Consider the following 12,518-nt stretch of genomic DNA (forward strand, 5'->3'; position numbering starts at 1 on the left):
TATTGCTGAACACTCACTACTGTACTGTCCTGTCTCTCGTGCAGCTGCATCGTGTTTTTCACATCTCCCGAGCAGCTGGTGTTTAACAGTGCTGCTGAGTGTGGGACACTTGACCTGCCCTGAGCCCCGCCCCAGTCCAGAGGAGATTCATATTCATTAAATATAAATGTGTTAATGGCAGCACCGCACTGCGCGCCTCGGGGCCTTTGCCTGTGGTGGGCGGGCCGGAGACACTGGTTTGGGCTGGATTTTTGTTATGATGGCAACGTGCGCACTGCGAAGATTTGTTTCACATTGCCAATTTGCAACGCCCCAGCATAACAGTTAACCACCGCAGCAGGCAGCTCACCACGAGTCATCGCATCGTGGCGCTGTGAGGGCATGGATCAGTTGCCACATCCATTTGAGTACTGTGTCCGCTAGTATTAAGCAGCACCAGGAAGGCCTAATCAGTTGTTAAAGAAAGGCCGTGCGACGTGTGTGCGCCGTGAAACCAATGTGAGTGTGTCCCGAGTCAGTCCCTGCCGGCCGGCCAACCACAGGTAACGGTAAGTTAAGCACTAAACTTACTTAGTAGTACTCTGTACTGTACTAGTAAGTAGCTGCTACTAGCGATGCCAATATGCCATGATCATTGCCTTGCCATAAAAGCCAACGCTGCCTGTTTTCAATTTGGAGTGTGGTGGGGGTGGTGTGATGGCGTGACGACCCGTCCGACGGTCACCAGATCACCGTGGTAGTAGGGGTGGGGGCCTGGTGGGGCAGATAGCCTCCGTAGGCCCCACATTAAAGATTTGATTAAACTTACACACAGCAGGCAACAGGACCAGGCAAAACTCCTTCAACAATATTTAGTCCTTTCCTGCGCATGCTGGGGCCTCTGAACGTCCAGTAAGGGATGGGGTGGCAGTCACATGACCGTGCATTTATGTGTGTTGTGAGAGGAGTGCATCAATCACACTGAGTACATACTTGACAACTCTTCAATAATGTTGTGTGCATACTATATACCTGACTGATTTGTTGTGTGTTCACCATTTATCAATTGTGCTGTATCTATACAACATATCTCCTCAGCCATGTTAGGTGTATGTTGAATACCTAATTGATCATACCGTATATACAGGGGATGCACAACTATTTATATGGTGTGCATGTTGCGTATCTCAATCATAATACTGTATACACACTAGTTCCCGACTCATTCATACTGTGTGCACACTAGATAGCATGGAAGCAGGCTGTCTGCATGCTAGACACCTTGTCAATCAATGATTCACCTGATGATTACATTGTTGCACTCTAGGTACTCCATTGATCACACTGTGTAGAGTGGCCTCTTTGAAGCCCATTTTGCGTGAACGCTTGGTGTCTCATTGATGACACTTTTTGCAATCTTCATTGTTGATTAATAGCGGGCGCTAAGAGAAGTGTAGAAGGGCCACCCTCAGTACTAATGGTGTTAGACCTCAAGTCGCTTTTGCGTCCAAGGATGGACATGCTGGGGGTTGGTACAGGAGCTGGTGTTGATTCAAATGAGATCTGCCTGTGGATGGAGTCAACTTTATCACTGAAAGTCAGATATGTATTTTTCGGACTTGTCCAAATTCATATAGATTTAGAGACATTTTTTGACTGGTGTGCCTGTTCGTGAAAACACATCAGCATTGATTGCAATCTCCTGCACTGCGACAAAGGCTCGCCGTTTTTGTTTAGTAACCAACCCTGATACCCCACTTCTTCCTCTCACCTGTAGACTGTTTAGGGCAAGCATAAGGCCTTCTGTTTCCTACAGATTCTTCAGAACACCTAACGTTGATGGGTATACTGTAAATATGGCACTTGGTTTCACAGTCTTACTCGTGGACGGTCTCAACTGCCCAATGACTTTAATTAAGTTTTAAAGAACAAAGAAACCTTAAGGTGCACTCACAACAATCAACAGCAGGCCGTTCAGAATGCTCCTTTATTTGATATGCGTTTGGGGGTCTGCGACATGTTAAGCCGTTATCAGAGGACCCATTTTACATGTACACCTGTCAAGCAAGTCCAGGCTCTGTTGTTCCTTTCCACCCGACAGACGGGTGTAAGAAGGGCTTCTTAGTCCCTACTATGATGAGCGAACAGGAATAGCCTGTGGCTTAAACAACCTATTTTTCTACACCAAGTTCAGCAGCTTGTGGTTTACTCGCTGTTCCTACAGCACTGGCAGATGTTTCTCTCTTCCATAGTCTGGGGTAACATTATTTGCTGGTTCTGCTTCACATATTCTGCTCCGTTTTACTGACAGGGACAACTTTGCTTTTCGGTGTGGTGTGTCCATAGGAGCGCCAAGGTATTTCCCCCTTTGCTCGCCTTCAGTTGCACATATAATAAATAATATATCTCAGCAGCAAGAGGCCAATTCTGAAATCACCAACGTCTCAGTGACAACTCACAGAAAGGCCAACGAATCCCAAAAATGCTGGCAAAGGTAATTTATTCCGATAAAGTTTACAGCAGCGTGGCAGACGACGCGTTTCGGACAGTTGCCCTTGTTCACATCAGAAATATTTCCCATAATGCCCTTCTTTTAACTGAGTTTGTGTGCATCATGTGACAAAAATAGAAATAAACAAAATACTGGTAGGTTAAAGTCACACCAAATTCGTCCGGGGCATTTGCCATTTCTTTCTCAATCATAGACACATTACTTTCATTTCATGATTGACAACAGTTGTTTGATATATATATATACAGAATAATGAATTTCATTATGACCCGGCCCAGCAGGGACTTCTATCACCACGGTGATGCCAGAGGACGTACTGTGGACTGTTCCGAGCAAAATGATTGGTAGCCACCGCCGCAGCGATGACCACTGCTCTACGCATTGTCTTGCTGTCATGCTGTTGGAATGTAGATAGAAGCTTTGTTGTTCAATGGAGTAGAGGTCTGGGGTTTTGGGCATGCAGAAAGGAGTGTCACCTTAGGAGCGTGTTGTGGTTTTTATAAGAAAATTAGTGCACATCAGTGGTTGGGAAGGTAGAAAGGGGAATTACCTTGTGAAGGTTTGTGTAGCAGAGGATTGAGAAGGTAGGTATGCGTACCCAAGGGATCAATGCATAGTGTCTGGTGGAGTAGCAAGCATAAGAAAGCAGGGTGCCTGGCTTGTGATGAGATCCTTTACAGTTAAGTTTCCAAGGTACCTGGCAGGAAATACAAAGATGTCTGCATTGCATCAAGTATCAGGTCGGGTTCTGGCTTAGATATTAGACTAGGTTGGGAAACACATTTAGGGATGCTGAAAGCTCTAATTTGTTGTGGTGTCTATGATTATTGGTCCTCGGTGTTCGACATGTGGGTGCTGGAAACAGAAAAAAATACTTATGTTTGGTAATGTTTTTTATGATTGATACTCTGTCTTCCACAGCAGAACAGATGCATGGTAGCAAGAGGGAGGTGAGGTGAGGAATAACTTAGAAAATGCCAGTAAGGAGGAGAGAGTAGGAAACAGAGAGAGAGAGACAGAGGTATTAAAGAGGGGTGAGCCGTGTGGTCACATACCAATAGAGAGATGACCGAGTAAGAGATGGGTGAGAAGAGAAGGAAAGATATATAGAAAGGGTGTTGAGGGATAGGTAGACTAAAGAGAAACTAAAGTAAAGACAATCAGAGTTAGAGGTAGACAGGGGGACGTGGCGGTGCGATTTAGAGAGAAAAATAGAAGCAAGAAGAGAGAATACTGGGGACTCTGCTACATTATGCTGCCAAACAGGGCATTACACATCTGTGATTGTTCAACAACTTTGAGTGATGTTTTTAACAGCATGCGCGCTAGCGGTTTTCCCGCTGTGCGCTGCGTTTTTTTAAAAGGCGCGTTACATGACGAGCCTCGTCATGAGCGTCGTCACTCATGACGAGCTCAGCTCGTCATGAGGGCCGAAGTGGTTAATATATGGGACAACAAAGTTATGGTGAAAATCTGACTTCACCGTGCCAGTTGAAGCAGTGGGTGGTGCCAGTGTAGGATTGGATGGAACCATAGAAAAGTAGGTGTGGCCTTCGACAAAGATTTGAGCACCTGCACTTCAAATTTTACAAATTAAGCACTGGCGGACCTCAGAATTGGAAGGCTAGATTGTAGGTGGGTCTTCAACACTGACTATGGTAGAAATAACTGTTTTCTTACTGGTTTCACACTGCCACTCGTGTTTAACGGGTCGCAAACAACAAAGGTTCTTGGACAGAAGCCAGTGGCCTCCACTTAGTGCCTATTTTTTTAATAAACTGAAACCTAACTCACTTGGAGCAGCTATCAAAGATGAGAGCCTACAAATATGAAAGAAGTCTTATGGATCCGCGAACGGTGAGAGCCTATCCACTCAGGAAACATGACTCTTTATTATAACCCTATAAAAATCACTAATGTCAATGGAACTACCGCTAGACACATCTACGTGATGCGACCACCTTAGATCCTGTGTAGTAGAAGGTCTTAAAGGAAAATGGCGGGAATGTCCCCAGCTGTCAGTTGCTCAAAGAGGCGTGGCCGGATGAGACTAGCTGACTGGGCGTGGCTTACAAGAGTGCACAGAAAGGGGAGTGGCTCCAATGCTCGTGGGAGGGGCGTGCCTTTGGCGTCCCGGTTCTTGAAAAACTTTGATCGAATTCCAAAGCATGCGAAGTTTCGGATAAGTATTTCAGCTCAATGGAGGCGGGACACCTCACCAATGTGTGCCCCGGGCCAACCGTCCTCCCTTTCCCCGTGCTTCCAGTCCCAGCCCTCCTCACCTGCAGCCCCGCCGCCGTCACTCTGCGCCCGGCCGGCAGAACTCGGCTGCTGGGCCGCGGCGGCTCCATTGCCGGCTGGGCGGGGCTCCTCCACGCCTAACTGTCCGAAAGCCGGTACCGGTCGGTGACGCTCTTCATGGCGGCGGCTGTCAGAGGCACGGACCACACCCCCCTTCGCGAGCCGGTTGCACACGCCCGTCACAACGTCAGCCACGCCCCAAAGAGTACACGGGAAGCAGAGGACACGCCCCACTGCGCGAGACCGTGAGTACCCGCCCACCGCGACGTAAGAGACGCCCACGCACTGGAGGCACACTATTTCCAAACTGTATTCCGCGCATACCTTACGCCCCTCAACGTAATAGCCGCGTGCTGAAAACAGACCACGCCCATGAGAGGAAGACTCAAAGTGTGACGTGACCCTCGGGCACTGTCCACGCTCCTTCAGTAAATGAACACCTGTTTGTAAAAGTAATGGCTCAGCTGACCGATCTGCTCAACAACTGTCAATCATTGTCTGTGCCCCACCCCTTCGACGAGCCACATCCTTCTTACCATGCGAGCATCGTCCCCCAGCAGCTTTACTTTCAGGGTTAGAGACAGAAGAAATACTGCCTGCCTTTATTTCGAGTCGTCTGTTAAATATATAAAATATAATGCGGCCATTTCAGACCAAAGCGGTGAGCACCTTTTATAGGAGTAAAACAGATTGTCACCCGTTACCTAACATAAATGAAATGTTATGTATGCTTGATGGTGCCTGTGTGTTCTCCACTTTAGACCTTAGGTCTGCATACCACCAGATAGAGCTCACGGAAGACTCAAAACATTTCACCGCCTTCATCACTCCCCATGGTGTGTTTCAGTTTAGAAGAATGCCTTTCGGCTTAGCGTCAGCCGCTTCTGTTTTCCAGAGGGCAATGTATCACATTTTCAGGGATCTGAATGTCTACGTCAAATGCTTTCAAGATGATATTCTTGTCTTTTCTAAAAATATCTCTGAGCATGATGGTCACCTTAGGGAGGTTTGTTCCAGGTTGGAGAAGTTTGGTTTGACCATCAAAGCTAGTAAGTGCAAGTTTTTTTGTAAGACAGTAGACTATTTGGGCCATTCGCTTTCAGGGGATGGAGTTGTACCAAAAAAAAACCTTGTGGATGCTATTGTTAAGGCTCCTTCCCCAGACAACAAGGAAAAGTTACTTTCTTTTGCAGGACTTTGCGAGTATTATAGCAAATTTATCAAAAATTTTGCGAACAAAATGGAACCTCTCAGAGAACTTACTAGGAGTTCAGCTAAATTCATTTGGTCAGAGAAACAGGAACAAGCTTTTAAACAAATCAAAGAGGAAATTGTTAATGCTCCTACTTTAAAGTCCTTTTGTGTCAATAAAAAGTGCATTATTACTGTTGACGCCAGCCTTTATGGCATTGGTAGTGTGTTAAGTCAGTCATCAGGTAAGGATGAGTGGTGTGTTGCCTTCTCCTCGAGGACTTTGTCTCCCACGGAGAGAAGGTACTCCGTAATTGAAAAGGAACTTCTGGCCTGCATTTGGGCTGTTGAGCACTTCAGGAATTATGTTTGGGGAAATCGTTTTGTACTACGTACCGACCATAAACCCTTAGTTGGGATTTTATCTCCTGGAGGTGGATGGAACTCCACTGCGCGTATAGCTCGTTTGTCCTCACGCCTTCAAGAGTATGATTTCGAAATTGTGTATGTTCCTGGTAAATGTAATGTGACTGCTGATTTTCTTTCAAGGTTTCCTTGTGAGGAGTCTCCAAAGATGGATATTGACCTCGATGTGGTTGCCTCTGTTGGAGATTGTGTTTCCAAGGAGTTTATTTCATTGTCGGAAGATGAATGGTTTCTTGAACTTGGCAAGGATGTGGTTTGCCAACATCTGTTTGATTTTGTCAGGAATGGTTGGCCACCCCATAAGGGTATTTCTCCAGATATAGCTCCTTTTTGCCAGGTTTCTTCGGAAATTGAAGTGTTTTCTGGTTTACTCTTCAAGTCTGGTAAATTAATTCCACCTCAATCCTTACAAGAGAAGATTCTTCTTCTCGCTCACCAGAGTCACATCGGCATGTCATCGATGAAACGTCTAATTAGGGAGAGCTTTTGGTGGCCGGGAGTGGACAAAATGGTGGATAGGCTGGTGAGAGACTGTTCGCATTGCGTTAACAGTGATAAGATGCTTCATGTGACCTCTGCTCCTCTCAAGCCTGTGTCTTGGCCCACCTTTCCCTGGCAGAAAGTGGGTTTTGATATATCTGGTCCATTTAAACAGTTGCCTTTTAATGCTCGGTATGCTTTAGTTCTGGTGGACTACCACTCCAAGTGGCCCGAAGTCAAGTTTGTCAGTTCTGTTTCTTCTCAATCGGTCATTCTTTTCCTTAAGGAAGTCTTTGCCAGGGAAGGATTTCCTGAAACCTGTGTCACCGATAATGGTGTTCAACTTGTGTCAGATGATTTTGAGAAATTCCTCAGTGCTTGTGGTATCAAACATTACACCACCTCTCTCTATGAGCCTAGGGAAAACGGCCAAGTTGAACGCTTTAACCGTGTTCTTAAGGATTGTTTGAATGTTGTGCAGTCTTCGGATGATAACTGGGTGGATGTTGTGAGGAAAAGATTGTGGACATATCGTATCACCCCCCACTCTGTTACCGGTGTTAGTCCCTTCAAGCTCCTTAAGGGTAGGGAGCCTCCTTCTGATATATGTCCCTGGTGGATTAAAAAACTTGATGTAAAACTTGATGTAAATAACTCTGTTTGTGACCTTGCTGCTGTGGCCAAACGGGTTGAAAACAAACAACTACAAATGAAAACCTTGTTTGATTCCAAAATGAAAGCTAAAGATAATGACTTTGTGGTGGGGGATTGGGTACGAATTAGAAAGCCTGGCTTTCTCGTCAAGGGTCTTTCTAAGTTTTACCCTCCTATCAAAATAGTTAAAGTCTTTAAAAATAGCGTTGCCACGCAAGACGGTAGGGTATGGAACGTCCGCAGAGTAGCTAAGTTTTGCAATCCTGAAAATGTACGTTTCTCTCCTTCCTCCACTCAGGGTATTTGCCTGAGGAGACCTGATGTTTTTCCTCTTTTACCCTCTCCCAGTTCTGTTGCATTCTGTAGTATTTTCTTTCTGCCTTGTTCTGTCCCATTGCCTTTCCCTGTCTGGATCTGCTGCCTGGAATGTATGATGCGTGCCTGCATCTTACATCCTGGGTTCCAGATTCCAGGCCAACTGATTTTATGATACCTGTACCTGAACCTGTTATGATGTGCTGTGCTTCAACTCTGATTCATGCATTAAACTCTTCATGAAAAGCTACTTTAAGTTTCCTTGGATCTTTTTACTGGCGACGAGGTAAACCCTACTATTTCTGCCACCATCCTTGGAGCACAGGAGCAGAATTATTCATTTTGAAACTACGTACTAAGGAAGAAACCTGTAATACATATTCATCAGCCTTTTCTTCTTGACAGCACTGGTTAATGCTTCTACATCGAAACTACGAAAATTTACGAGCTACCAGTGTTTTCCTACCTATTTTTAAAACTTTTCGTTTTACCAACTGAAAACAGAAAACTACAAAGATTCTTCAAAAAGCATCGCTTCTACCGTTTTATTCAGCGCTCCTCCGGATGTTTCCTGCGCTTCTGCTCCGGCGATCCGGTGAAGTATAAAACTGCTTTTATTCAATTTCAAGCCTTTTTCGACATTTCTCCATGCGCGAAGCTTTGCTTGCGCGAGACTTCCTCTGCAGACGCGCGCTGTGAGGCTTCTTCGTTACACGCGCTGCGTCATCATCACGCGCTGCGTGATCACGTGACGCGTTCTTCCTGCCTTCACGCTGCACGCCTCAGCGCCATCTTGGTTGCCATAACAACGGAATACACGGCAACGCATAAGAATCATTGTCGAGGCTTCCTAAACGTTTCTACTCGCCGGAAGGTAAAATAAAACTGTATATATACGCCGGATGGGAAAATAATAACAGATTTATCTTTATTATCGTTTTGATTTCAGTTTCAAGTACTTTTGCCGCATTTTCATTCAATTCAAAGGAAAGGATTTCTCTCTTCTCTTCGAACTGGTGACTGTACCACTTAAAGAACTATTGTTAAGCCCTATTTACGTTATTCGTTTTGTGTCTATTATTATTTGGTGAAAAATTTTTTTCATTAGTTAAAGATTGGAGGAAGTACCCTTACTTTCTCTAGCCACTATGCAATTTGACCCACCTTCAAAGTTTTTGCAAACCAAAGGAGATCCACCCATCCCCTGGACTAGGTGGAAAGAGGAATTCTTTACTTACCTTAAAGCCATGGATGGCGAAAGGATGTCAGCGGAAAGGAAAAAGAACATTTTCTTACATTGTCTTGGCTCAGAAGGACAACTTGTCTTTAGAACTTTACCTCCTGTGAGATCTAGTGGGGATTCTAATGTTTATGATGAGGCTGTACACAGAATAGAGGGAAGGTTTAAACCAGTAACCAGTGTAGCCTTAAACAGGTTCAAGTTTTATACCAGAGTACAAGATGAGAATGAGTGCTTTGATGATTTCTTAACTGCTTTACGTGCACTTTCTCTCCATTGCAATTTTGGTCTTATAACCGACGAAATGATTAGAGACCAAATAGTGGTGCATGTGAAAAGCAAAAAAGTACAGGAGCAGTTATGGATTTTAGGGGATCCTAGTTTAGAAACTGCCATTAGTACAACTAAAGCATTAGAACAGTCCGACAAATGGATCAAATCTTTAGACAAAGCCTCTGTTCAATCTGCCCCGTCCACATCCACTGGTGAGGTTAACACTGTGAATGTTAAAACTCAAAGTTCTAACAAAAACGAGGGCAAAGGTAAACAATTTTATTGTTTTAGGTGTGGAAGTCCGGATCACATAGCTTCTTTTCCACAGTGTCCTGCTCTGAATAGACAATGTAATAAGTGTAATCGCACTGGACATTTTTCTAAATATTGTAAGACTTCGATTAAGCCAGTTAATGATTACAAGAAACCTTCCTATGCCACTCCCAGACGTGCTAATAGTAATGTGTCTTATGTTGCGGAGAGAGAGAGTGACGATCTGCTAGTCAGAGAGTCTGGTATTGTAATTTCCATACAATCTTCGTTCGACGTGACACTTGCAGATACTTTGCCTCCTCCTAAGAGTTCAGTGAACATACTAGGTAAAACTCTTGAACTTATGGTAGACTCCTGTTCACCGTGGACCATAATCACTCATGATTACTGTGTGGAGTCATTTGGTAACTTAATTGATGTGAATTCTTTGTGTGAACCTGATATCGATGCCTACAATTTTGATACTTCCAAGATCAGTTTTATTGGTTTTAAAGAAGTCCCCATTATTGTTAAAAATAATTCAGCTATCATCAAGATGTATGTAGCGTCCAAAGGTGTGAATGTTCTAGGTTGGCGGGACCAAGCTAAGTTGGGGATCTCGTTAAATCCTAGGTTAAAGGATCCTGTATGTGTTCTTGCTATAACTGATGGGGACTATGATCTAGCATCCATGTCTAAAGAGATATCTATCGCCTTTCCCAATGTCTTTTCCGAGAAACTTGGGAAATTGACTGGTTTTATGCATAAAATCAAAGTCAAACCTAATACTGTGCCTCTGAAGCAGAAGTTGAGGGGCGTTCCCATCAGTGTCAGAGAGGAACTCAGAGTCATGCTTGACAACATGGTTAAAGATGGTGTTATTGAAGAGGTAGAATCCTCCGAATGGGTTTCGCCTATTGTTTTGGCGATTAAACCCGACAAAACTATTAGGTTGTGTGTAGACCTGAGAGCGTTAAATAAATGTTTGGTTACAGATTGTCACCCGTTACCTAACATAAATGAAATGTTATGTATGCTTGATGGTGCCTGTGTGTTCTCCACTTTAGACCTTAGGTCTGCATACCACCAGATAGAGCTCACGGAAGACTCAAAACATTTCACCGCCTTCATCACTCCCCATGGTGTGTTTCAGTTTAGAAGAATGCCTTTCGGCTTAGCGTCAGCCGCTTCTGTTTTCCAGAGGGCAATGTATCACATTTTCAGGGATCTGAATGTCTACGTCAAATGCTTTCAAGATGATATTCTTGTCTTTTCTAAAAATATCTCTGAGCATGATGGTCACCTTAGGGAGGTTTGTTCCAGGTTGGAGAAGTTTGGTTTGACCATCAAAGCTAGTAAGTGCAAGTTTTTTTGTAAGACAGTAGACTATTTGGGCCATTCGCTTTCAGGGGATGGAGTTGTACCAAAAAAAAACCTTGTGGATGCTATTGTTAAGGCTCCTTCCCCAGACAACAAGGAAAAGTTACTTTCTTTTGCAGGACTTTGCGAGTATTATAGCAAATTTATCAAAAATTTTGCGAACAAAATGGAACCTCTCAGAGAACTTACTAGGAGTTCAGCTAAATTCATTTGGTCAGAGAAACAGGAACAAGCTTTTAAACAAATCAAAGAGGAAATTGTTAATGCTCCTACTTTAAAGTCCTTTTGTGTCAATAAAAAGTGCATTATTACTGTTGACGCCAGCCTTTATGGCATTGGTAGTGTGTTAAGTCAGTCATCAGGTAAGGATGAGTGGTGTGTTGCCTTCTCCTCGAGGACTTTGTCTCCCACGGAGAGAAGGTACTCCGTAATTGAAAAGGAACTTCTGGCCTGCATTTGGGCTGTTGAGCACTTCAGGAATTATGTTTGGGGAAATCGTTTTGTACTACGTACCGACCATAAACCCTTAGTTGGGATTTTATCTCCTGGAGGTGGATGGAACTCCACTGCGCGTATAGCTCGTTTGTCCTCACGCCTTCAAGAGTATGATTTCGAAATTGTGTATGTTCCTGGTAAATGTAATGTGACTGCTGATTTTCTTTCAAGGTTTCCTTGTGAGGAGTCTCCAAAGATGGATATTGACCTCGATGTGGTTGCCTCTGTTGGAGATTGTGTTTCCAAGGAGTTTATTTCATTGTCGGAAGATGAATGGTTTCTTGAACTTGGCAAGGATGTGGTTTGCCAACATCTGTTTGATTTTGTCAGGAATGGTTGGCCACCCCATAAGGGTATTTCTCCAGATATAGCTCCTTTTTGCCAGGTTTCTTCGGAAATTGAAGTGTTTTCTGGTTTACTCTTCAAGTCTGGTAAATTAATTCCACCTCAATCCTTACAAGAGAAGATTCTTCTTCTCGCTCACCAGAGTCACATCGGCATGTCATCAATGAAACGTCTAATTAGGGAGAGCTTTTGGTGGCCGGGAGTGGACAAAATGGTGGATAGGCTGGTGAGAGACTGTTCGCATTGCGTTAACAGTGATAAGATGCTTCATGTGACCTCTGCTCCTCTCAAGCCTGTGTCTTGGCCCACCTTTCCCTGGCAGAAAGTGGGTTTTGATATATCTGGTCCATTTAAACAGTTGCCTTTTAATGCTCGGTATGCTTTAGTTCTGGTGGACTACCACTCCAAGTGGCCCGAAGTCAAGTTTGTCAGTTCTGTTTCTTCTCAATCGGTCATTCTTTTCCTTAAGGAAGTCTTTGCCAGGGAAGGATTTCCTGAAACCTGTGTCACCGATAATGGTGTTCAACTTGTGTCAGATGATTTTGAGAAATTCCTCAGTGCTTGTGGTATCAAACATTACACCACCTCTCTCTATGAGCCTAGGGAAAACGGCCAAGTTGAACGCTTTAACCGTGTTCTTAAGGATTGTTTGAATGTTGTGCAGTCTTCGGATGA

General features: G+C 44.2%; 1 protein-coding gene across 2 annotated transcripts in view; it reads right to left on the reverse strand.

Moving 5' to 3' along the window:
- Positions 1-5,001, reverse strand: part of SLC2A4RG (SLC2A4 regulator) — a 351,419-nt gene extending 346,418 nt beyond the window's left edge. For both annotated transcript variants that reach the window (XM_078651682.1, XM_078651681.1), the window contains exon 1: positions 4,774-5,001. In XM_078651682.1, coding sequence (XP_078507808.1) covers positions 4,774-4,842 — 69 coding nt within the window. In that variant the 5' untranslated portion in view covers positions 4,843-5,001. The remainder of the gene's footprint in view (positions 1-4,773) is intronic.
- Positions 5,002-12,518: the final 7,517 nt, after the last annotated feature.

This window comes from Lissotriton helveticus, chromosome 7, assembly GCF_964261635.1.
Source record: "Lissotriton helveticus chromosome 7, aLisHel1.1, whole genome shotgun sequence".
Taxonomy (NCBI): domain Eukaryota; kingdom Metazoa; phylum Chordata; class Amphibia; order Caudata; family Salamandridae; genus Lissotriton; species Lissotriton helveticus.